The sequence below is a fragment of the Thalassophryne amazonica genome, chromosome 16 (assembly GCF_902500255.1).
Source record: "Thalassophryne amazonica chromosome 16, fThaAma1.1, whole genome shotgun sequence".
Lineage (NCBI taxonomy): Eukaryota > Metazoa > Chordata > Actinopteri > Batrachoidiformes > Batrachoididae > Thalassophryne > Thalassophryne amazonica.
The window spans coordinates 504,126-531,007 of NC_047118.1; the positions used below are offsets into that span (position 1 = coordinate 504,126).

General features: G+C 42.9%; 2 protein-coding genes and 2 non-coding genes across 4 annotated transcripts in view; 1 reads left to right on the forward strand and 3 right to left on the reverse strand.

The window, feature by feature from the left end:
- Positions 1-1,764, forward strand: part of LOC117528139 (voltage-dependent calcium channel gamma-2 subunit) — a 144,949-nt gene extending 143,185 nt beyond the window's left edge. The window contains exon 4 of the mRNA XM_034190714.1: positions 697-1,764. Coding sequence (XP_034046605.1) covers positions 697-1,232 — 536 coding nt within the window. The 3' untranslated portion in view covers positions 1,233-1,764. The remainder of the gene's footprint in view (positions 1-696) is intronic.
- Positions 1,765-14,061: 12,297 nt separating this feature from the next.
- rpl3 (ribosomal protein L3) lies at positions 14,062-25,137 on the reverse strand. The gene is made up of 10 exons (XM_034189769.1): positions 25,109-25,137; positions 18,480-18,672; positions 16,147-16,315; positions 15,668-15,803; positions 15,254-15,440; positions 15,017-15,177; positions 14,846-14,947; positions 14,682-14,777; positions 14,482-14,601; positions 14,062-14,191 (listed from the first exon to the last, which is right to left on the reverse strand). Exons 1-10 carry the CDS (start codon positions 25,109-25,111, stop codon positions 14,147-14,149), a joined length of 1,212 nt encoding a protein of 403 aa, XP_034045660.1. The 5' UTR covers positions 25,112-25,137; the 3' UTR covers positions 14,062-14,146.
- On the reverse strand, positions 14,244-14,376 carry LOC117528836. The gene has a single exon (XR_004565893.1). It is a non-coding gene; the product is annotated as a small nucleolar RNA SNORA54 (small nucleolar RNA).
- LOC117528838 lies at positions 15,520-15,613 on the reverse strand. Its single transcript, XR_004565895.1, has one exon. It is a non-coding gene; the product is annotated as a small nucleolar RNA U83B (small nucleolar RNA).
- Positions 25,138-26,882: the final 1,745 nt, after the last annotated feature.

Consider the following 26,882-nt stretch of genomic DNA (forward strand, 5'->3'; position numbering starts at 1 on the left):
TTACTTTTAAAAGTTTCTGAATTACAAACTGTAAGAATGTGGGCTGAAGCAGAGACCCTTTGGCTGTATTTAAGGTCACTGCAACCATGACATTAAGCCAGTTCTCTTGTGAATACTCTATGTTTTGTTCACCCTTAGGGGAAGAAGGAGCCTGCAACTGTAGAATTAAGTCCTATATATAGGCCCTGAGGCCTGTTGGTGCTGGTACTAATTTCGGGATTCCATACCATCAAGTGAACAAGTGTCCATGACTCCCCACTGGTCGGGACACCAGTCCGATGCAGGTTACTTCCCCAGTCAAGGCCAGTACCCATTTACAGTTGGGTGGAATGAGATCATGTAAGTGTCTTGTCCAAGGATGCAGACAGATAACATGAGCGGGATTCAAACCCAGGTCTACATATTGGCATGCCAGTTCCTTATGCACTCAGCTACCTGCATGAATCTGTATCCTGACCTCCTGGCACGTGTACTGGGAACGACGGTCTGAGAAGGAATATTGAGTGCTTCCAAAATCTAGATATAAGATAAGAGGGACGTATGCTGAGTGGAGCAAATGTGGGAACGAGGTTATGAGCTCATCTTAAATAATTCTTGTGTTGTGTCCTTGATCTCTCTGGCCTTGTCCTCCTCTCTCCATGAACCCATAACCTGCCCTTTCCCTCTGTCGCAACACCTCCTCTCTCTGCTCCCCAGGCCTGAGCAACATCATCGGGATCATCGTGTACATATCAGCCAACGCGGGGGACCCTTCCAAAAGCGACTCTAAGAAGAACAGTTACTCTTACGGCTGGTCCTTCTACTTTGGGGCCCTGTCCTTCATCATGGCTGAGATGGTGGGTGTCTTGGCCGTGCACATGTTCATCGACCGCCATCGACAGCTGCGAACAGGGGCACGTGCAGCCGACTACCTCCAAAGCTCAGCCATAACGCGAATACCAAGCTACCGTTACCGCTACCGGCGCCGCTCATGCGCTTCCTCCCGCTCCACAGACCCGTCACACTCCCGTGATGCCTCGCCTGTGGGCCTCAAGGGCTTCAGCGCGTTGCCGTCCACAGAGATCTCCATGTACACATTACCCCGGGACACCCTCAAATCCTCTGGGACGCCAACCGCCACCTACAACTCTGAGCGGGACCACAAATTCCTGCAAGTCCACAACTCCATCCAGAAGGACCTGAAAGACTCGAGCCACAGCAACACAGCAAACCGCCGCACCACACCTGTATGAGGGCAGTGAAAGCTTTACATGTTCAGAGACATTTGGGGTTTTTTGTTTGGTTGGTTGTTTTTTATTCAGCTGCATGACATTTAGTCTTTTACATTACCAAAGTTGAAAGAGTTTCAACACGAGTGCCCGTTTGATGGCAGGAACGCACAAATGGTTCGGGTCGGGCCAACAGCGAGATCTGTCCCTTTTGCACATGGCTTCCTGCTGCGCTTTGGAATCTGAAAGATGAGGACAGTTAGGAGATAAATAATTGATTTCATGCTTTCACGGTCATTTGTCCGACACATTTCTGTCCGAGTTTAGTCAGAGCAACAGATCAAACTTGGATATACACCTTTTTTTACTTATGGACTCATTTTTTTGTTGGTTTTTTCCCCATTAAACCTGTGAATTTTTACACTTTGGGATTCAGTATGAATTTTGCCCATATGTAATCTTTAATAAAGGTACTATATAAAATATATGTATTACTTTTATAAATAAATTATTACATTAATAATCAATACAAACAGACTTTAAGCAAAAAAAAAAAAAAAAATTCAATCCAGTGCTCTTGGAAATGCAGGAAAAGACTTATTTAGTTTCTGTTCATTTGTGAGCAGCAGGTGGTGCCATCAGCAGCAGCAGAACAGCATATATTGTAGAAGCTTTTCCTGCTCCTTTGTCTTTTTGGTGAGGTGTCGTAAACCGGAAAGTTGAGGCCCTGAACAGAACCAGGCAAAAACAGGGGTCAAACTCCAAGAAGGAAGAAGCAGAAGGAAAGGAAGAGGACGTCAAACAAAACATTTAAACAGGAAAGAGAGCAAAAAGAAGCTAAAAGACTCAATTTCCAGCATCAAATGCATGCCACAAAATTACAGCAAATCTGATCTTCAGAAATTTTTAAAGTTTAAAGATTATAATGAGGAAAAAAAAGCTAAAGCTTAAATTGTTTTCATGTCTATTTTCCTTTATTCTTATTTCTTTAATTTTTTTTATTGCATTTGAGAGAAAATCCAAACATTCAACAGTGAAAAGGTTTGTTTTTTTATGGTTTTACTGATATATGATTTGTTTTTTTTTGTTTGTTTTTTTTGGCAGCTTGGAAAGGAAAAGGAATAAAAAGAAAATCACAATATTCCACCCTGCTGAAATTGCAAAAAGGAAACTCAAAGTTTCCCTTATGACATCATAAAGGAAAAACCTAATAACCTGGCACCGTGACATGATAAAGTAAAACCTGATCTTCAGGGCTGCCCAATCTGGGCCGAAGGGTCACACAGGGACTGCACTCCCTTCGTTTTAGTCCATGGTGGTAACTGACAAATGTTATTTTGAAATGTTTTGCATTCAAATGTTTTACGTTCTATAAAGTGATACGTTACGTTGCAAACGTAGGACTGATGGCTCCTTTAATGTTCTTTTGTCTCATGACATCATAAAGCAAAACCTAAGTTATTGCCTCAAAAAGACATGTCAGTTTCTTTCATTTCCAGTGAGGGCAAGAATGGTAAGAATATTTGTATGAGTTAAAAGATGGTGTCAGCTGAATGAATGGTACCTTAACAGCTTCAAGTCTCTCGCTCCCTAATGTCAATTTTAGAAAGGAAACATGTTTGCAACACAACCAGGGCCTCTCGTGACCTCTGCTCACACTTTTGGAAAGAAATGCGTGTGTGTGTGTGAGATAGAGATTATATAACCCCCACATCACGATGACCTTTGTCTGGCTGTCCTGAACAGCACGCCAGAACAGAGGATCCAGCACACACGGGGGTTGTGTCACCTGAAGCCTCCTGAGGGGGTCACTGTGGAGGTTGGATGACCACAGCAAAGGATTATTACCACCTCAGCAAACAAACCCAAAAACCGACAATCTGCTACTTTTTACTGAAAGCAGAAAACACTGAATCAACGTGGGTCATTTCTCAGACATTCAGAGGGAACAGTCGGTCAGACAGTTGTGGTCACGTGTGTGACAACAAAGAAAAATAAAAAGTCACACTGGCTGCATGAAGGTTTTAAAACAAACGTAGACCAAAAACAATTTTGAGCTACACTGGCACCGTTTTACAATAGAAAAAATAAGACCCTTCGGCTGCTCCCTTGTTTTCCCTCGGGGTCGCCACAGTACATCAGAGGTCAGTCGCATATCAATTTGGCACTTTTTTTTTTTTTACTTGGGATGCCCGTTGTGGCAACTCCACATTACACGGAGAAATGTGGCAGTGGTGGGGTTTGAGCCAGGAGCTTTCTGCAATAAAACCAGGCACAACCACTTGGTCACTCCTGCCTGTATTTCATAGTATAAGTTGCATATTTTTTAACACTAGTTTGGGAGTCTGCAACTTATGTGCAACTTACAGACTGAAAAACTTCACTAGGAGTAACTTTATATAGGGGTTTCCTTGGAATCAAGGCACTAATCAGAATAAACTTTAATAAAAGTGCACAACACACACACACAAAATATCTAATGCAAGATCTGATTAAAAAAGGGGGGGGGGGACATTTTGTTGATAGCTACAATTATACTCTGGAAATTATGGCATATTCCCCGTTTAGTTTAGTTTTTCCTCGAGAGAAGCAAAATCAGAATACATGAAGCTACTGGAGCACAGCGCCCTCTGCTGGTGTGACGTGACAATACACCACCAGTGTGGCTGCTACAAGTCACAGCAACAGACAGCAGATCCCTCTTCAGTCTGACACTGGAACCCCTACCATAGTTCTACGTGCCGTAACATCAGCGGGAGGTTTTAGTGTCCGTATGGACCGAAGCAGCACCGTAAACTTATCACCACCAGTAGCCATATTTCGCAGGTACAAGCAACCACAATCAACTAACTGAAACAATCCTTCACTTGGTCAGATTTGGCATGAATGTTCTTCGTAAATCAGTGTTTGAGAAAAAAGTGGGCACTTGAAAATCCAATATGGCGGACCGATAGGAGTCAAGAATTACAAAGGGGTCAAAATTGATAAATGCTCCAATCAGAGCAAAATTGATAAATGCTCCAATTGCACCCCAAGTGCAAAACAAGGGAGCAGCCGAAGGGACTTACTCTACATCTGTGTAGTTATAAATTAATTTTTTCAATTGTGTGAAAAATTTATTAAGTCATTTCCCGTTAAACTCAGGATTCCCCATAATGTCAATACCCATATCCTTAAGGTACCTGGATATCCCATACCGTAGTGAGTTCATGGTACTGTGTTTCAGCCTCTGGCCAGACTTGGAGCGCAGCAGTGGGAAGCTTCTCAAACTCGTTGGGTGAAACACCATGCAAATTTTTCCCATCGTCTTTTGCTAAAAACTGCTTGAACAGTGCTTTTCTTGATACTTTTCGTGGTGCTTTCACTGTCTTTCTTGGATAGAACAGCATTTATCCCATCAGTATCCACCGACGCAAACCTTCTGCTCTCCATCATGATGTCATCTGTGACACATCACCCCTGTGCATGCCCCAAACACTGTTGCCCCGTTATGACAAAATCAGTCCACAATCACTCATAATGTTGCCCGAAATGGTGCAGAATCAGTCAATGATGTGGCTATTGTTAACTTTGGATGATTTATTATGAAAAGTATTGCAATTATTACACACAAATCAGCCAATCAGAACAATGTATTTCAGTCAGATGTATAATAAACCACAATATTTGTCTGATCATAAATATTCCAAAAAGGTATAGTTTGGACTATCTACAGTAGTGTTCAGAATAATAGTAGTGCTATGTGACTAAAAAGATTAATCCAGGTTTTGAGTATATTTCTTATTGTTACATGGGAAACAAGGTACCAGTAGATTCAGTAGATTCTCACAAATCCAACAAGACCAAGCATTCATGATATGCACACTCTTAAGGCTATGAAATTGGGCTATTAGTAAAAAAAAAAAAGTAGAAAAGGGGGTGTTCACAATAATAGTAGTGTGACATTCAGTCAGTGAGTTCGTCAATTTTGTGGAACAAACAGGTGTGAATCAGGTGTCCCCTATTTAAGGATGAAGCCAGCACCTGTTGAACATGCTTTTCTCTTTGAAAGCCTGAGGAAAATGGGACGTTCAAGACATTGTTCAGAAGAACAGCGTAGTTTGATTACAGAGTTGATTGGAGAGGGGAAAACTTATACGCAGGTGCAAAAAATTATAGGCTGTTCATCTACAATGATCTCCAATGCTTTAAAATGGACAACAACAAAAAAACAGAGACGCGTGGAAGAAAATGGAAAACAACCATCAAAATGGATAGAATAAACAGAATGGCAAAGGCTCACCCATTGATCAGCTCCAGGATGATCAAAGACAGTCTGGAGTTACCTGTAAGTGCTGTGACAGTTAGAAGACGCCTATGTGAAGCTAATTTATTTGCAAGAATCCCCCGCAAAGTCCCTCTGTTAAATAAAAGACATGTGCAGAAGAGGTTACAATTTGCCAAATAACACATCAACTGGCCTAAAGAGAAATGGAGGAATATTTTGTGGACTGATGAGAGTGAAATTGTTCTTTTTGGGTCCAAGGGCCACAGACAGTTTGTGAGACGACCCCCAAACTCTGAATTCAAGCCACAGTTCACAGTGAAGACAGTGAAGCATGGTGGTGCAAGCATCATGATATGGGCATGTTTCTCCTACTATGGTGTTGGGCCTACAACCCCTGGCAAAAATTATGGAATCACCGGCTTCGGACGATGTTCATTCAGTTGTTTAATTTTGTAGAAAATAAAAGCAGATCACAGACATGACACAAAACTAAAGTCATTTCAAATGCCAACTTTCTGGCTTTAAGAAACACTATAAGAAATCAGGAAAAATAATTGCGGCAGTCAGTAACGGTTACTTTTTAAAAATTACGGAATCATGAAAAACAAAAGAACGCTCCAACACATCACTAGTATTTTGTTGCACCACCTCTGGCTTTTATAACAGCTTGCAGTCTCTGAGGCATGGACTTAATGAGTGACAAACAGTACTCTTCATCAATCTGGCTCCAACTTTCTCTGATTGCTGTTGCCAGATCAGCTTTGCAGGTTGGAGCCTTGTCATGGACCATTTTCTTCAACTTCCACCAAAGATTTTCAATTGGATTAAGCTCCGGACTATTTGCAGGCCATGACATTGACCCTATGTGTCTTTTTGCAAGGAATGTTTTCACAGTTTTTGCTCTATGGCAAGATGCATTATCATCTTGAAAAATGATTTCAACAAACATCCTTTCAATTGATGGGATAAGAAAAGTGTTCAAAATATCAACGTAAACTTGTGCATTTATTGATGATGTAATGACAGCCGTCTCCCCAGTGCCTTTACCTGACATGCAGCCCCATATCATCAATGACTGTGGAAATTTACATGTTCTCTTCAGGCACTCATCTTTAGAAATCTCATTGGAACGGCACCAAACAAAAGTTCCAGCATCATCACCTTGCCCAATGCAGATTCGAGATTCATCACTGAATATGAATTTCATCCAGTCATCCACAGTCCACGATTGCTTTTCCTTAGCCCATTGTAACCTTGTTTTTTTCTGTTTAGGTGTTAATGATGGCTTTTGTTTAGCTTTTCTGTATGTAAATCCCATTTCCTTTAGGCGGTGTCTTACAGTTCGGTCATTGACATTGACTCCAGTTTCCTCCCATTCGTTCTTCATTTGTTTTGTTGTGCATTTTCGATTTTTGAGACATATTGCTTTAAGTTTTCTGTCTTGACGCTTTGATGTCTTCCTTGGTCTACCAGTATGCTTGCCTTTAACAACATTCCCATGTTGTTTGGATTTGGTCCAGAGTTTAGACACAGCTGACTGTGAACAACCAACATCTTTTGCAACATTGCGTGATGATTTACCCTCTTTTAAGAGTTTGATAATCCTCTGCTTTGTTTCAATTGACATCTCTCGTGTTGGAGCCATGATTCATGTCAGTCCACTTGGTGCAACAGCTCTCCAAGGTGTGATCACTCCTTTTTAGATGCAGACTAACGAGCAGATCTGATATGATGCAGGTGTTAGTTTTGGGGATGAAAATTTACAGGGTGATTCAATAGTTTTTTCCTCAGAATTGAGTGATTACATATTTTTTTTCCCTCTGCTTGGTCTAAAAAAGTAACCGTTACTGACTGCCACAATTTTTTTTTTCCTGATTTCTTATAGTGTTTCTTAAAGCCAGAAAGTTACCATTTGAAATGACTTTAGTTTTGTGTCATGTCTGTGATCTGCTTTTTTTCTACAAAATTAAACAACTGAATGAACATCCTCCGAGGCCGGTGATTCCATAATTTTTGCCAGGGGTTGTATATATCGCATACCTGGTATCATGGATCAGTTTGGATATGTCAAAATACTTGAAGAGGACATGCCCTTGAAATGGGTGTTTCAACAAGACAATGACCCAAAGCACACTAGTAAGCGAGCAAAATCTTGGTTCCAAACCAATAAAAAGTAGTTTGAACATAATAGTTTTGAGTTTGTAGCATCACCTGCATCAAATCAGATCTGCTCGTTAGTCTGCATCTAAAAAGGAGTGATCACACCTTGGAGAGCTGTTGCACCAAGTGGACTGACATGAATCATGGCTCCAACACGAGAGATGTCAATTGAAACAAAGCAGAGGATTATCAAACTCTTAAAAGAGGGTAAATCATCACGCAATGTTGCAAAAGATGTTGGTTGTTCACAGTCAGCTGTGTCTAAACTCTGGACCAAATCCAAACAACATGGGAATGTTGTTAAAGGCAAACATACTGGTAGCGTTTTTAAACATGGCGGCGTGTGTACACGCAGCGGCTTTAGGCTCCCGGCTATTTATGTTTGTTTCAGTGTTTTTCGTGTTTTTGTTTGTGTTTTCACCCGCACTCGAGGCCTTGATACATTACGGAAGGTCTGAATTGTTGGAATTGGGGAAAAATTACGGACTCTTTGCATCTCCAAAACTTTATTCCATTCCACCTGAACTGCAGCAGACCACGGAGGCTCTCACCATCCCTCCTCTGTGGCCTAAGAGACGGAGGAGACACTGTAAACAAAAGCGGGGCAAGCGGAGCGGGCTGCATACTAGGCTACACGCTAACCCACACAGACCGGCTTTGCCCAGTCTCCTCCTTGAAGTGCCGACTGTTCAAACTGGTTAGAGAACTCAGCTCTGTCATGATCATAGCAGTCTATACCACCGTGAGCTAATGCTAAGTTAGCGCTGGAAGAGCTGTACGGCCCGATCAGCAGCCAAATGAACGCAAATCCAGAGGCGGCTGTGATCGTGGCTGGGGACTTTAACCACGTGGAACTGAAAGCTGTTCTCCCCAGATTCCACAAATCCATAAACTTTCCGACCAGAGACAACAACACACTGGACCAGGTATCTTGTAACATACCAGGAGCATACAAGGCTGCAGCAGCTCCTCACCTTGGTATGTCAGACCATATATCTGTGAAACTGATACCCGCCTACTCTGATCTGCCGGACCAAACCCACCACCAGAACCGTTCAGGTTTGGACCGAGGAGGCTTCCTCAGTCCTTCAGGACTGCTTTGAGTACACAGACTGTGGAGTATTCAAAGAGGACGCAGACCTGGAGAAATACACGTCAGCTGTGTTGTCCTACAACCCCTGGCAAAAATTATGGAATCACCGGCCTCAGAGGATGTTCATTCAGTTGTTTAATTTTGTAGAAAAACAGCAGATCACAGACATGACACAAAACTAAAGTCATTTCAAATGGCAACTTTCTGGCTTTAAGAAACACTATAAGAAATCAAGAAAAAAAGATTGTGGCAGTCAGTAACGGTTACTTTTTTAGACCAAGCAGAGGAAAAAAATATGGAATCACTCAATTCTGAGGAAAAAATTATGGAATCACCCTGTAAATTTTCATCCCCAAAACTAACACCTGCATCAAATCAGATCTGCTCATTGACATTGACTCTATGCCATGACATTGACCCTATGTGTCTTTTTGCAAGGAATGTTTTTGCAGTTTTTGCTCTATGGCAAGATGCATTATCTTGAAAAATGATTTCATCATCCCCAAACATCCTTTCAATTGTCCAAAATATCAACATAAACTTGTGCATTTATTGATGATGTAATGACAGCCATCTCCCCAGTGCCTTTACCTGACATGCAGCCCCCTATCATCAATGACTGTGGAAATTTACATGTTCTCTTCAGGCAGTCATCTTTATAAATCTCATTGGAAAGGCACCAAACAAAAGTTCCAGCATCATCACCTTGCCCAATGCAGATTCGAGATTCATCACTGAATATGACTTTCATCCAGTCATCCACAGTCAACGATTGCTTTTCCTTAGCCCATTGTAACCTTGTTTTTTTCTGTTTAGGTGTTAATGATGGCTTTCGTTTAGCTTTTCTGTATGTAAATCCCATTTCCTTTAGGCGGTTTCTTACAGTTCGGTCACAGACATTGACTCCAGTTTCCTCCCATTCGTTCCTCATTTGTTTTGTTGTACATTTCTCCATTTTTGAGACATATTGCTTTACGTTTTCTGTCTTGATGCTTTTACGTCTTCCTTGGTCTACCAGTATGTTTGCCTTTAACAACCTTCCCATGTTGTTTGTATTTGGCCCAGAGTTTAGACACAGCTGACTGTGAACAACCAACATCTTTTGCAACATTGCGTGATGATTTACTCTCTTTTAAGAGTTTGATAATCCTCTCCTTTGTTTCAATTGACATCTCTCGTGTTAGAGCCATGATTCATGTCAGTCCACTTGGTGCAACAGCTCTCCAAGGTGTGTTCACTCCTTTTTAGATGCAGACTAATGAGCAGATCTGATTTGATGCAGCTGTTAGTTTTGGGGATGAAAATTTACAGGGTGATTCCATAATTTTTTCCTCAGAATTGAGTGATTCCATATTTTTTTCCTCTGCTTGGTCTAAAAAAGTAACCGTTACTGACTGCCACAATCTTTTTTTCTTGATTTCTTATAGTGTTTCTTAAAGCCAGAAAGTTGCCATTTGAAATGACTTTAGTTTTGTGTCATGTCTGTGATCTGCTTTTTTTCTACAAAATTAAACAACTGAATGAACATCCTCCGAGGCCAGTGATTCCATAATTTTTGCCAGGGGTTGTATATCCACTTCTGCACTGATGCTGTCCTCCCCACAAAAACAATCATGGTTTTTCCCAATCAGAAGCCATGGATGGACGGCACAGTGCGGGCCCCGCTAAAAGCCAGAGATGCAGCCTACAGCGCCGGAGACAAACTGGACTATAGCAGGGCCCGCAAAGAACTAAAAAAGGGCATCCAGCTGGCGAAGCACAGATACAAGCAACGCATCGAGGACCACTTCAAGGACATGTGGAAAGGCATCAGACCATCACGGACTACAAGCGCGGTGACCAGCAGGTCAGCCATGACCCCACTCTGACACCTTAAACAACTTCTTTGCACACTTTGACTCTCCAAGCAGCAGAGGGACTGTGCACCTTCCTCAGCCAGAGGTGCAGCATCAGCCTCTCACCCTGCAGCTGCACCAGGTGACCTCCACCCTGAGGAGAACTAACATCAACAAGGCTGCAGGCCCAGATAAGGTGTCAGGTCGGACCCTGAAGTCGTGTGCGGACCAACTGGCAGAGGTTTTCCTGGACATCTTCAACCTGTCGCTGCAGCTTTCCATGGTCCCTGTCTGCCTGAAGTCCTCCATCACCGTGCCTGTGCCCAAAACAACCACCATCACCTGCCTCGACTACCGTCTTGTTGCCCTGACCCCAGTCATCATGAAGTGCTTGGAGCAGATCCTCCTGAAATACATCAAGAACGCTATCCCTGCAGGCCTGGTCAGCCTGCAGTTCGCCTACAGGGAGAACCGTTCGACGGAGGACGCTGTCTCATTAGCACTTCACACAGCCCTGACTCACCTGCAGCATCCAAACACCTATGTCAGGATGCTGTTTGTGGACTTCAGTTCGGCTTTCAACACTGTTCTTCCGGACGTGTTGGCCCTGAAGCTCCACACCCTGGGTCTGTCACCATTGCTCTGCTACTGGATCAGTGACTTCCTCACCAACAGGCCCCAGGTGGTGAGGATAGGGAAGTCCACCTCTGCACCACTGATCCTCAACACCGGAACGCCACAGGGTTGTGTGCGCAGCCCTGCCCTCTTCACCCAGTACTGTTCTGCCATTCACCCTTTAAAAATGGTCGTGAAGTTCGCGGATGACACCACCGCGGTGGGTCTCATATCTAACAACGATGAGACCCACTACAGAGAGGAGGTCCAGAACATCACACAATGGTGTTCCGGGAATAACCTCATCCTGAACACCAGCAAGACAAAGGAGGTCATTGTGGACTACAGGAGGTCCAGGAAGACTGAGCACGCTCCTCTCTGCATACACGGAGAGGCAGTGGAGCGTGCAGACAGCACTAAGTTCCTGGGCATTCACATTTCCTCTGACCTCACCTGGACTGTGAACACTTCACACCTGGTAAAGAAGGCCCAACAACAGCTCTTCTTCCTCAGGAAGCTGAAACAGTCAGGACTCTCCTCTCAGGTGTTAGTGAACTTTTACAGAGCCACCATTGAGAGCATCCTGTGTCTCACTGTGACGGTGTGGTATGGCAGCTGCACGTCACAAAACAAAAAGGACTTAGCCCGGGTGGTGAGAACAGCACAGGAGATTGTAGGCCGCCGTCTACCAGATCTGGACTCAGTTTACATTGCCCAAGTCCAGAAGAGGGCCAGACGTATGGCTGCTGATCCCACCCACCCGGGCAATGCACTGTTTGTACCACTTCCATCAGGGAAATGGTACAGGAACATCAAAGCCACCACGAAAGACTCAGGGACAGCTTCTTCCCTAGAGCTGTGAAAGCCATAGCCCCCCTGCAGTGAACCACTGCATCCCATCCCCTTACAGAACTGTCAACATGAACCCTCCCCCTTAAACACACACCCCTACCCCTATCACACACTCACACCATGTCTATCATGAACACACACACCCCTAACAATCAAACCCAATCAAGACTCGCACTAAGCTGCATTTTATCTTTTTATTTCCTCATTGTCACCTCTCCCCTATACACTCATTTTCATGTAGATACACACACACACCACCTGTAAATATATATATTTTTTTAAGTGTTTACCTTTTTTTTTTCTTTACCGTTATTTGTTTTATGCCTTGCTGGAAGTGTGCAAAATTTTGTTATGCCTGCATAATGACAAAGATCTTGATTGAATTTCATAGCCCACAGCCCTGATGGAAACTGGACAGCAGCCACCACTGCAGGCCCCATGTTGGACCGGTACTGAGGGGACACGAAGGAGAGCCGTTCAGGTAGCGATCCAAGTCCAAATCAGAGGTCAATTAATCAAATCAATTTTTTTTATATAGCGCCAAATCACAACAAACAGTTGCCCCAAGGCGCTTTATATTGTAAGGCAAGGCCATACAATAATTATGTAAAACCCCAATGGTCAAAACGACCCCCTGTGAGCAAGCACTTGGCTACAGTGGGAAGGAAAAACTTCTGCTGGGACTGGTTGGGGCTGAGGGAGAGCACCAGGAAAAGACATGCTGTGGAGGGGAGCAGAGATCGATCACTAATGATTAAATGCAGAGTGGTGCATACAGAGCAAAAAGAGAAAGAAACAGTGTATCATGGGAACCCCCCAGCAGTCTACATCTATAGCAGCATAACTAAGGGATGGTTCAGGGTCACCTGATCCAGCCCTAACTATAAGCTTTAGCAAAAGGAAAGTTTTAAGCCTAATCTTAAAAGTAGAGAGGGTGTCTGTCTCCCTGATCTGAATTGGGAGCTGGTTCCACAGGAGAGGAGCCTGAAAGCTGAAGGCTCTGCCTCCCATTCTACTCTTACAAACCCTAGGAACAACAAGTAAGCCTGCAGTCTGAGAGCGAAGCGCTCTATTGGGGTGATATGGTACTACGAGGTCCCTAAGATGGGACCTGATTATTCAAAACCTTATAAGTAAGAAGAAGAATTTTAAATTCTATTCTAGCATTAACAGGAAGCCAATGAAAGGAGGCCAACACGGGTGAGATATGCTCTCTCCTGCTAGTCCCCGTCAGTACTCTAGCTGCAGCATTCTGAACCAACTGAAGGCTTTTTAGGGAACTTTTAGGACAACCTGATAATAATGAATTACAATAGTCCAGCCTAGAGGAAACAAATGCATGAATTAGTTTTTCAGCATCACTCTGAGACAAGACCTTTCCGATTTTAGAGATATTGCGTAAATGCAAAAAGGCAGTCCTACATATTTGTTTAATATGCGCTTTGAATGACATATCCTGATCAAAAATAACTCCAAGATTTCTCACAGTATTACTAGAGATCAGGGAAATGCCATCCAGAGTAACGATCTGGTTAGACACCATGCTTCTAAGATTTGTGGGGCCAAGTACAATAACTTCAGTTTTATCTGAGTTTAAAAGCAGGAAATTAGAGGTCATCCATGTCTTTATGTCTGTAAGACAATCCTGCAGTTTAGCTAATTGGTGCGTATCCTCTGGCTTCATGGATAGATAAAGCTGGGTATCATCTGCGTAACAATGAAAATTTAAGCAATACCGTCTAATAATACTGCCCAAGGGAAGCATGTATAAAGTGAATAAAATTGGTCCTAGCACAGAACCTTGTGGAACTCCATAATTAACTTTAGTCTGTGAAGAAGATTCCCCATTTACATGAACAAACTGTAATCTATTAGACAAATATGATTCAAACCACCGCAGCGCAATGCCTTTAATACCTATGACATGCAACTTCCTAGGACTCTGAACACTGAGGTACCAAATCAACACTGGAGTCACCTCATGGTTTCGAGTCATGATGCACAACCACCAGTTTGATAAAGAAACACTTCTTGATTTTTTTACATTTTATTTAGGAACTGCAGTACAGCAGCAACAGTTCTGCAGCAGCACAAATTGAATTTGTGAACATGGACTTTAGGCAGTCTCTTCCTTGGCAATGCGGTCCTTCTTGAGTGGTCCCTACACAAAAGAAAGACGGGTAATTAGTCACATAAATACTCTGGTATTTGATCAGTGTTCCCAGAGAGTGAACAGGGAGTCAGTGTAGATGGACACAGTTCCCCTGCCTCACTGGGGGTCTCTTTGGCACTGGAATGGAACCCAGGGTTCACACTGAGGACTGAACCAGGTTACGAACAGTGCAGGGCCCATGACCGAGTGTAGGCCCACTTACAGAGATATAATGTGAATACAGAGCATCGAGTACATATGCTAAGCAGCAGGGGCCTGCTTGAGGCACAAGGTCTTACCATGAAAGCCTTCTTTTCTTCCACAGTCTGAAAACGGCCATGACCAAACTTGGATGTGGTATCAATGAATTTGAGGTCAATCTTCTCCAAAGCACGGCGACTAGTCTGCACCAACAGAGACTACGGCACAGAAACAACCAGCAGTTAACTTGCCACAAAAATTAAATAGTACAAGCATCACATTTTGTCACCATTCTTACCTTCCGCAGAGTCAGCACCCTCTTCTTGGTCCCTACCACACAACCCTTGACCATGACAAAGTCACTGGTCACCTCTCCATAGTGCACAAATCCACCCTTTGAGAGAATCAACATGAGTGAGCAGGTCCACACATACATCCAGGACAAACAGTGTCCACACTCACCAGGGGGTTGATGCTCTTGTTGGAAATATCATAGTCCGTGGAAGCGTTGTTCTTCACCAGCTTCCCGTCCTTGGTGTGGAAGCCCTGGCCAATCTTGTAGATCTACAGAAAAACTGTTCATGAGGCTGCATAAACATCCACGCTGTTGACAACACCAGTCTCACCACATACCTTCTTGTTGATCTCCGTTCGATGATGGTAACCCTTCTGACCAGCACGGGCCACGGAGAACGCCACACGAGCAGGATGCCAAGCGCCAATACAGGCCACTTTGCGCAAACCTCTGTGAGTTTTACGAGGAAGCTTCTTTGTGTGCCAACGGCTGGTGACACCTGTGAGGAGGAAAGCCCATCATTTAAAACGTGTGGGTGGAAAGGCAACACACATACACTAAACAGGCAAACGCACCCTTGTATCCATGACCCTTGGTGACACCAATGACATCAATCATCTCATCCTGAGTGAACACTGTGTTGACAGGTACAGCCTGCTCCAGCTTCTCACGGGCCCAGTCCACTTTGTCAGCAATGGTCCCACCATTAAGTTGTACCTCCATGAGGTGAGCCTTCTTCTGCCTCAGGGGGAGCAGGCGCATCTACACAAATCAGACACTTGTCAGAAGAAGCCCTCCGACAGGAACCGGAGTATGGTATAGTTAAAAAAAAAAAAAATAGTGCAGTCTCAGAAGGAAGGCAGCATGGAAGATATCCTCACGCGTGTCGGGCGCCATGCCTGACGCAGAGTTCCGTGGTCTCTTCATAGACGGAAAAGCAGGGAAAGTTCACCACCAGTTCACCTCATGTGGACTCGAGACATGCTCACCTGTGTGTGAGCGATGACACGAATGACCTCACAGTACTTCTTCATGGCTGCAAAGTCCTTCTCCAGCTGCTTCTTTCCATCATCATCCTGCCATTTCTTGCAGTATTTGGTGAAAGCCTTCTTCTTAGACTTGTGCCTGGGAGCATGCAGCACAGGAGGGTAAGAGAGGAGACGGGTTGGCACAGTTCCTTCATAACCCCAGAGGGTCAGTGGAAGGACACAGTGCCCAGCCACCCACCCACCACTTGGAAAAGCGGGGGCTGGTCCAGCTCATGAGGATTTCGACTCATGGCAACGCTTCTATGAAGTGCTTTCCACTGGCCAGAGGAGTCCGGAGCTCATCAAGGCACAAGGCACCTGAGCGGAGCTACCAAGGGCCATTATGATGTTAGACTCACTCAGTGAAACAAGTTTCAATCACAATGGGACACTAACATTTGCCTCACATCTATAAACCATGACTTCTGACAGTGTCTCACCAGTTCCTGTAGAATCGGCGCTTGCACTCGTCGCTGATATGCTCAGCAAAAATGGTCTTGAAGGAACGGAGTCCACTGGGGGTGCTGACGTAACCCACCACTCCAACCACCATCATGGGCGGTGTCTCCACAACGGTCACAGCTTCAACCACTTCTTTCTTGTTCACCTCTGCACAACACAAACACATACTTAAGCTTGTGGACCATCGTCACGCCAATCCATAGCTGGACTACGACCAAGTACCACATGAGGTCTGGAGAATACACAAAGTTGCAAGAGTGAGTCAAATTTGCATAAAATCTGGCATATAATTAAACAAATTCTCACTGTTGTATCAAATTGTGCAATCACAAATGAACAGCAGCAACCGAGAAGATGAAGTGGGCTGCCTTCAACATTTGCAGGATAGTTATCAAATATTTCTCAATGGCAACTTATTTTTGCCCAACTAGCATCAGATTGCCAAATAAAGCTGCTTTACACCTGAGGTGAGTCATCCAGTGATGGCATCCTGTGCCATATGCCCACCATTGGCCCCTACAACCCCAAGTGCCTCATAGCATTCCTGAATGCTCTTCATGACATGCTGATCCCACCTCAGGAGAGAGGGCTGCTTAGTGATTGATCTCTGCTCTCTTCCACAGCATGTCTTTTTCCTGGTTCTCTCCCTCAGCCCCAACCAGTCCCAGCAGAAGACTGCCCCTCTGCTGGAGGTTTCTTCCTGTTAAAAGGGAGTTTTTCCCTTCCCACTGTCGCCAAGTGCTTGCTCTTTGGGGGTCATTTTGACCGTTGGGGTTTTTCCGTAATTATTGTATGGCTTTGCCTTACAATATAAAGCGCCTTGGGGCAACTGTTTGTTGTGATTTGGCGCTATATAAATAAAACTGATTTGATTTTGAGGCCTGGCTTGCCACTGTTTGTCATCATATGGGACAATGTGGCATTCCACCACTCTCGTATCATAAATGAGTGGTTTGCAGTACACCCTCGGACGATGGTGCAATTCCTTCCACCATATTCCCCTTTTTTAATCCAATAAAGGAATTCTTTAGTGGAGATGGAAGGTTTATGATCGTCACCCCTTTGATCGGATGCCCTTGCTCAATGCAATGACTGCTGCAGCCCAAGATATTGATGCAGAGGCATACCAAGGCTGGATCAGGCATGCCAGAAGGTTTTTCCCTCGCTGCATTGCCAGAGAGAACATTGAATGTGATGTGGATGAGGCCATGTGGCCCCTTCCTCAAGACGGAAGAGACTGAGTATCAATCGTACTCTATACTCCTATAGTATAGGCCTACTAAAGATTTTTGTTCTTTACTGTAAAAGATTGATTTTTTATTTTCCTAATTTCTTATAGGCCTACAGTAATGGACTGTACATATTTTGATTTACATACTTTCTGTAGGAATATTTCTGTTGTCAGCCACAAAAAAGCCTGGAAAAAAGAATGTAATTGAATCAATAAAATTTGCATCAAAGCAAATCTGATTCTGGATCCAGTTTTTGCAAGAAGGCAGCAAACGGCACTGCATGTAACAGTTATGGGCTACAATGTCAACCAATGGTGCACTGATTCACACCGAGTGCTGTATTTTGTTGTCCATTGTGTTATGATTGATTGTAAGTGCTCATACATTTGTGGGTAAGTTGTGCTGTTTGAAGGCAAAATTTGCTTTTGTTCCTCATTTTAAATGTTTTGGCACAGTTAGAGCCTTTTGCAAACAAAATGTGTCATTTTGACCATTGGGGGCACTGTTTAGGCCTCTGTGTTAACTGTTTTGAAAATGTGGATTTTGAGTTGACTGTTGCATCAAAGCAATCAAAAACTGTAAATACTGTAGTTAATCTAAAACTCAGATTATCCAAGTCTACATCACTTGTAAACACTGCAGGAATTTTGCAGCTTAATTTGCCATCTGTGCATTTACTGGTGGGTCATGGTGTAGACTGCTCTCAGTGCTCGACATTCAGCAAGGGGTAGAAACCCCATTCTGTCCGCCCGTCGAGTTATCTCATCATAGGCAGAACACCAAACTGACAATAACTGACAGCAAGTAGAGTTTGGCTAAAATCAGAAGCTTGTGTCATACCACATCCATTGAACTTTGTGCTCTCATGCGTTTTAAGAGATGTGCCATCATAACACTAAACCATTTAAAAGCTCTGTCACACTTCTGGACCTGCTCAAACTTGGCTGCAGCAACATAAAAAATTTAGTGGAACATGTCTAATATCTGCTCACATGGTGTCTGTCGAGCCTAAGCATCCTTCGGCATTATCAATGAAACCACAACAGCTCAATAATAAACAGAACGGCAGACGGACTCACTTGAGCCTGGTCGGTCAACTTCACGAACAATATGAGTCATGCCAGCCTTGTAGCCCAGGAAGGCTGTCAGATGAACAGGTTTGCTGGGGTCATCTTTGGGGAAGCTCTTGACCTTCCCACGATGGCGCCGGCACCTTTTGCGAGGCAAGAACCCCAGGGAACCATGGCGTGGAGCTGAAAACTTGCGGTGAGACTGTGGAGAGGACAACCTGTTAATGCACTGAGATACACAGTCAACTCAATCAAGCACTTTGTCACAAGTCAAAGTGTAAGGCAGAGATCTGAAACTGATTCCAGAAAAGGCCAAGAGGGTGCAGGTTTTCACCCACTCCACGTAATTTCACTAAGTACCAAGGTACTCACTACACACCGGGAGCAACTATGGGATTAAAGACTTTGCCCAAGGGCCCTTAGTGATTTTCCAGTCAGGCTGGGATTTGAACAGAGGATCCTCTGGTCTCAAGCCCAACGCTTAACCACTAAATCATCACCTCTCCCAACAAAAGCAGCTCATAAGACAAAACCAACAGAGTAGTGCGTCACAGACATTAGTGCACTCGTGACATGGCATGGATTGATATTTCAATCTGCAGTCAGTTAAAAAAAAAAAAAAAGTCTTTAGGGGCCGTTCCTCTGCATCTTCACAAAATCTGGGAGAGTGGACATTCCTGTTGCACGAGATTTCATTCCAAAATATGCTGCTGTTTAGATGTGCTCAACATCACAATACATCAATTAAAATAAAAAACCATTCACTCTACAAGATGTTAGGCCAGTTATCTTTCTTCACACACATCTTCATGTGGTTGCTACCACAGTGTTAAGTTTAACTGTGTGAGAAAAATAATATAATCATAACCACCCTGACTTGTGGTGGAAAAGAGGAAGACAGATGTCTTGCTTCAATTTGAAGTCTTTATTACCACAGGAGCATCATCACTGAAGAACATTTACAAAACCTCAAAATATATCCAGCCTGGATCAGATGGGTGGGGTTTTTAGCAAAACTTGAGTAAGAACAGTGTATTATGCCACTGGTGTGTATAAATTTATAACAAACATACCAGGATTGAATTATTGTGTTACTAGATTGGGGGGACCTCACTATGAACCCAATCTTTCTCCCACACCCAAAGACACGCAGGTTAGGTGGATGGAAAACTTTAAATTGTCCGTAGGTGTGCGTGCAGGTGTGACTATGTTTGTCTAAATGTGTCCCTGCAACAGACTGGCGTCCAGTCCAGGGTTAACCCCGCCTCACGCCCTATGATTGCTGGGATAGGCTCCACCCACCTGCAACCCTTAACTGGAGTAAGCAGTTCAAGAGTCAGGTTGTTTCCCCTCTATCACCAGTTTTTTTTTTTTTTTTTTTTTTTTTAAGTCTCAGTGAAACAAACTATTAAAAAAGTAGACTGTACATATGCATTTTGTTTGCACAGTGGCCATTTGTACGTAAATTACACTTCTACGTAGGACAGCCTTGTTAAAGTTACTGGTTGTGTTTAAGTAGCTTAGGAAATCTATGTATCATTAGAGAAACGCACAAATACGGTTACATATGGATAACAGCTGCATATTTTTCCCTCTGCACAATGACATGCAACTGTTTTTTCCCCCCAGTATCACCAGGCCAGAAAATATGTATTTTTTGTAAATAAGTTCTCTGCAAAACACAAGAACTGTTAAAATGTAGATTACATGTACAACCCCTGCCAAAAATTATGGAATCACCAGCCTTGGAGGTTGTTCATTCAGTTGTTTAATTTTGTAGAAAAAAAAGCAGATCACAGACATGACACAAAACTAAAGTCATTTCAAATGGCAACTTTCTGGCTTTAAGAAACACTGTAAGAAATCAGGAAAAAAAAAATTTGTGGCAGTAACGGTTACTTTTTTAGACCAAGCAGAGGGAAAAAAATATGGACTCACTCAATTCTGAGGAAAAAATTATGGAATCACCCTGTAAATTTTCATCCCCAAAACCAACACCTGCATCAAATCAGATCTGCTCGTTAGTCATCTAAAAAGGAGTGATCACACCTTGGAGAGCTGTTGCACCAAGTGGACTGAGATGAATCATGGCTCCACCATGAGAGATGTCAATTGAAACAAAGGAGAGGATTATCAAACTCTTAAAAGAGGGTAAATCATCACGCAATGTTGCAAAAGATGTTGGTTGTTCACAGTCAGCTGTGTCTAAACTCTGGACCAAATACAAACATGGGAAGGTTGTTAAAGGCAAACATACTGGTAGACCAAGGAAGACATCAAAGCGTCAAGACAGAAAACTTAAAGCAATATGTCTCAAAAATCGAACATGCACAACAAAACAAATGAGGAATGAATGGGAGGAAACTGGAGTCAACGTCTGTCACCGAACTGTAAGAAACCGCCTAAAGGAAATGGGATTTACATACAGAAAAGCTAAACGAAAGCCATCATTAACACCTAAATAGCAAAAAACAAAGTTACAATGGGCTAAGGAAAAGCAATCGTGGACTGTGGATGACTGGATGAAAGTCATATTCAGTGATGAATCTCGAATCTGCATTGGGCAAGGTGATGATGCTGGAACTTTTGTTTGGTGCCGTTCCAATGAGATTTATAAAGATGACTGCCTGAAGAGAACATGTAAATTTCCACAGTCATTGATGATATGGGGCTGCATGTCAGGTAAAGGCACTGGGGAGATGGCTGTCATTACATCATCAATAAATGCACAAGTTTACGTCGATATTTTGGACACTTTTTTTAATCCCATCAATTGAAAGGATGTTTGGGGATGATGAAATCATTTTTCAAGATGATAAAGCATCTTGCCATAGAGCAAAAACTGTGAAAACATTCCTTGCAAAAAGACAAATAGGGTCAATGTCATGGCCTGCAAATAGTCCGGATCTTAATCCAATTGAAAATCTTTGGTGGAAGTTGAAGAAAATGGTCCATGACAAGGCTCCAACCTGCAAAGCTGATCTGGCAACAGCAATCAGAGAAAGTTAGAGCCAGATTGATGAAGAGTACTGTTTGTCAATCATTAAGTCCATGCCTCAGAGACTGCAAGCTGTTAGAAAAGCCAGAGGTGGTGCAACAAAATACCAGTGATGTGTTGGAGTGTTCTTTTGTTTTTCATGATTCCATCATTTTTTCCTCAGAATTGAGTGAGTCCATATTTTTTCCCTCTGCTTGGTCTAAAAAGTAACCGTTACTGACTTCCACTATTTTTTTTTTCCTGATTTCTTATAGTGTTTCTTAAAGCCAGAAAGTTGGCATTTGAAATGACTTTAGTTTTGTGTCATGTCTGTGATCTGCTTTTTTTCTACAAAATTAAACAACTGAATGAACATCCTCCGAGGCCGGTGATTCCATAATTGTTGCCAGGGGTTGTAGGCTTGTTCTTGTTACTCTGAGCCGCCGAGCGAAATGAGGATGTTGACAGACAAGCACGAGTGTCGTAGTCCATCCCACTCAGTTTTCATGACCGCAAACCGGAAGTACACTTTCATCACAGCAAACAGGAAGTTAAAACAGGAAGTACACAAGAAGCACGATGGGAAAGGCCGAGGTCCATGATGGGAGAACTTTTTCCTGCAAACGCGGAAAACAGCGTTGTCGTCACACTGGACACCACTGAAAGGCTGGCGTAGGAATACACTGACTGAGCCACATTACCACTGTAAATGCATCACTTCGATCAACAAAGTGGTTCGGAAAAGAATCCATCTGAATCCAATATTCATCTTCACGTTTAATAGTGGTTGGCAACCAGCTTATAGAGACCATTACCGCCACCAGCTGGACTGGAACGTAAGTCAGGAGGCTAATGTCCACAAAATAAGAGGAAAAAAAAAAAAAAAAAAAAAAGATAGGTAGTAAACTTATGCCTGGTCCAGTAATCCTGTATTTTTCAGATAGTTGTAAAAGTAATTGAAGCAGATGAAATCTGACTATCTAATGGATCAGCTTCTTAAAAAGAGCTCAGTGGTAATTAGCCATTTATAATCAAATTTGTGAATTAGGCATAAATAATATACATATTGTTGTGACACTGATTATAAATCTCGAAGAAAGAATCAAATTCATTTGTGACATAAAAAACAGCATTAACTGTTAGTAATTTGTTGCTTATTCACAATGGCGGGTACTATAAAGAACATTTAAATATAGAAATACTGTGAACTGTTACTAATTTGTTGCTCATTTATAATTAGAAGTCTTGGAATTAATATTTCTACATTGTACATAGCATAAGTATCTAGTTTCACTGAATTAAAATGCTTTATGATAGTCATTAAATATCTCAATATAGAGGGTTTTCAATCATGTGACCAATTTGCTGCGGGACAGTTACATCTCCATCGTGGATTACTACGTGGCTGGCGTGTGAAAGAAAATAGAGAGAATGAAAGCTTGTTACGAGGCTTTAAACCCTCGAGATAAAGCTGTTTATTGTGATCGATGTGTTGCAGTTAGTTCAGTGGATCTGTATGTTATACCAGATAGTGAATTTAACGACGATGTAACAAAGTGGCCGGCAGTTTCACAGCGCAAGATTAATATGGCCAGAACCAAGCAGACCGCCTGTAAATGGCCGGTCCACCGGTGGAAAAGCTCAGAGGAAGCAGCTCGCTACCAAAGCTGCCCGGAAGAGTACTCCGGCTACCGGCAGTGTTTAGAAGCCTCATCGTTACAGGCCCAGCAGTGTGGCACCGAAAGAGATCCGTCGCTACCAGAAATCCACCGAGCTGCTGATTCGCAAGCTGCTGACCAGGTCAGCCTCGCTGGCCTCCTGCAGAGCATCACAGCGGAGCTCTGAAATCGGAGGTCGGTCTTCAAGTCCTAAGCGAAGGGCAGCTTGCAGATCAGCAACTCGTGGATTTCTGGTAGCAGCAGATCTCTCTCAGCATCACGGTGCTGGACCTGTAACAGTGAGGCTTTTTCACACCAACGGCAGCCGGAGTGCTCTTCTGGGTGGCTTTGGATTTACAGGTGGTCTGCTTAGTTCTGGCCATACTAAAGCAGATCTGCTGAGCCAGGTCTCCAGTGTTGCCAGATGTACGATAATTATCGTATTTGTACGATAGTTTTGCCCTCTGTACGATGTACGATCAATAATGGGAAAAAATCCAAAATGTACGATAATTTGAATGGTTGCCCAAACACGCATCTCTCTCTGACACCCAAGAATCATTTTGCAGGCGTTGCACTCAGGCGGCATCAAAGACACACCACACACAGGGCTGCTGCTGGCTTTGGGCGGCCGGGACAAAGTCATTTGAAAGCCCGCCCCCTCTCCATACAAAGTAATGAGTTCCCATCCAATCTCTGCCGTGACAGGAAGATTCCCCAACCAACATCTTTTTTTTTTTCAAAACTTTATTTCAACAAATGCAATAACAAATGAACAAAACACAAGAGCAAAGAGATATACAAGAAAAATAAAAAAGTTCAAGTTCCTTATGGAGGTGTCAACATTTTTTCTGTTTTGAACAAAATCTGCACAAGTGGCCATGGCATCGGATGACGACAGCGACCTCGAGGTTGAATTCGACTTTCTAGTCTGGTAATTAACACGTTTGTGTCCCTTCACAGAAAAAAAAAATCTTTCTAGTCTGGTAGTGCATTTGCATTCTTTTTGTGCCATAATTTCCCCATTACTATAATTACTGTTTAAAAATGACAAAATTCTTTGGAAATTAAAAAAAAAATCTAAAATAGCTACGTTGTATGCGTTTTGTTTGTATATGATAATTTCTCCCAAAATACGATAATTTTGAGGTTTTGGTAAGATAGTTTCATATCTGGCAACACTGCAGGTCTCTCTGTGTCGCTTAGAAAGCTCTTAACACTCCACTGCTTGATGCACAATAACTGCTGGTAGCCTGTAAAATGAGCGACCTGCCTCACTTTTATCAAATCTGAACAATCGACGACAGCACAAAAATTGACCATTGTTTAAGCTTCTGCAACTGTTCACCAAATGCACGTAGTGTATCACAGCGGCCACCACTTCGTAATCCAGAATGGCCGCGGGGCACAAAATCACGTGGCTGATGTTACATGAATACTCTATATTCATAACTGCAACTTAATACATGTTATACATGTTGTCAGTGTCACATAAATCTGCAACATCACTTTTTTAATGAAATTATCAAACGCTGAAGAAAATTATTACAATATTGCCCAATTGAATCTTCAATTTTTTACAGTATTTTAGTCAAACAACTTTCTGTTTGTTTCTGCTGTTCGGTCAAATACTTTGCCTTCATTAATCAATTACGCTCTTCTAGCATGAAGGCTATCAGCTAACAAGCTTCATTCAAACTGATCAAACCGTAAAACACGATATAAAAAACGGCAAATACAGTAAACCCTTTAGTAAGTAAAGAGATGCACGAAAATAACGGGAACAGAAGCAGCAGCTAACACGGTTTTTATTTTTTTGTCCGGTGTGTCTCCGGTAAGGGAGGCCTTCATTAAACCGACCGTCCACATACACAAATATATAAAGACCTAAAATGGAAACTGCTGCAGAAGCTAACAGTCTGTCTACGTGAAGTCAGAGATGAAGGATGGCCTGGATGGACGGCGGATTGAGTTCAGAACAACGGGTCACCATAAAAACTCACCATCTTGTCTCCGATCCGGATCAAAGAGACTTGGGGAAATGCAGGTTGCCCATATATACACAGGAGAATCTCGCGGGATACAGCGCGACTATCGTCAGTGAAAGCCCCACCCCTTGCCCGTGTAATTATACGTTGCTGCCATTAGGTGGCGACAGAATACATCTGTTTTTCTCTTCAATTTGCATAATTTAACTCCAGCGTATTCAGTGGCGGTTTTTAGTACGGACCATACAGGCCGCCGCCCGGGGCGCCATTTTTGGTGGGGTGGCACCGCGGGCACGAGCACTCCACCGCAAAATGGTTTTCTTGTCACTGTGTGTGGAATTGGCAAATTGGCGCCCCCCCAAATTGTTGGAGTGCTTCGTGGGCTAAAGACAGTTAGACCTCTCCTTTCTCCCAAATAACGCACATCTCATTCATAATATAAATACAGATCTATAATTCTTGCACCTTTTTCTGAATTGTGAGATGTCCTGCAGCACACAGAGGATTCCACTGCATCCTAAGCTGGACGCAGCCAAATTCTCTCGGTGTGCGGCAGGAACCCGGGGACAGGCGCTCTACTGCCGCGTAGTCCGCGGATCATCAAGCAAAAAACGAGGCAGGCGGCCTTTGAAATAGACAAGCAAGGTGTAAGAACAGGTTAGAATGTCACCGGAGAGAAAAAACTGCCCACTTGTGGAAAAAAAAAAGTTTGCAGAAAGGAGAGTCTGCCTATTTATAAAGACGGCTTAGAACTTAGGCTGTGTTCACATTACCAGCTGAAGTGACTGAATCTGACCCTTTTTGTGTACCTGCAAGAGTGTGTTTTTACCAATATTTTCCAGCAGCTGGCAACTCTTTTTAATGTCATGTACACTGACAAAATAAAATAATAATAATAATGTTTAAAATGAGGCTTATCTTCATAATTAACTGGTTTATTTGAGGGAGAAAAAGAATCACATTTGATTTCATTGGCACGGGAATGCTAGTATCATTTCAGTTTAAAATTTCTGCTAACCCACAGATGAAGACCAAAAATTAGGGAGAAAAAAGGCAAATATTACGTTATCAAATTTCTGTCAAACCTAAAACTTTAGCAGATTAGTTAATGCTACACATTTAGCTATTTTGTAGCCTGCAGTCTTTTGATGTCAATTTCTATAAGCGAAGTGCGCAACACATCTGCGCATGCGTGGGTCAAATGGGGGCAAAATTTCCAACCAAACTCACACTGCTCCCATTGAATTTCGTATACAGTATCGTTAGCGGACTGTAGAAGTTAAGGCTTTTACAGGGATTGTTTTAAAGGCTTTAAGCCTTAAGCGACGCATACAATAATGACAGGGGAGCATTGTGCTGTTTTCAAATGCTCTAACAGAATTTATAGGCTTGAAAGTTGGCTGAAAACACACGATTGCAAACCTCCGCCGAGTCCACACAAAGACGTAAAGAAGAAGAAATGTGGTTGTAAACCTCTGTTCAATCTACACAATTTCCCCACAGAAAAGAAAGATCCAGACGGACGTAAAAGACGGACAAAAATTGTAAGTTTCTTGTACACATTTATTTTGTCGATATCCTGAAACTGTGCTGAATTATAATGTGGTTGATGGCGCCGTTTTCGTGCATCGGCTTATGACTGTAATGTCTCGCCATGAATGACGTGGCGCGTAATATTGTAATATTGACATGTTCTATAAACAAACTGCATGCATGCACATATCATCGTATGTCTGTCAACTTATCAAAACAAACGTGACACCAAAGAGGTTATACGTGAGACCCACCT

Excerpts from the sequence above, each read along its gene's own strand:
- rpl3 (XM_034189769.1), bottom strand. Across the intron at positions 15,804-16,146 it reads CGCCGATTCTACAGGAACTG|GCACAAGTCTAAGAAGAAGG; the intron begins GTGAGACACTGT and ends GCATGCTCCCAG. Across the intron at positions 15,178-15,253 it reads CAAGGGTCATGGATACAAGG|GTGTCACCAGCCGTTGGCAC; the intron begins GTGCGTTTGCCT and ends TCCTCCTCACAG.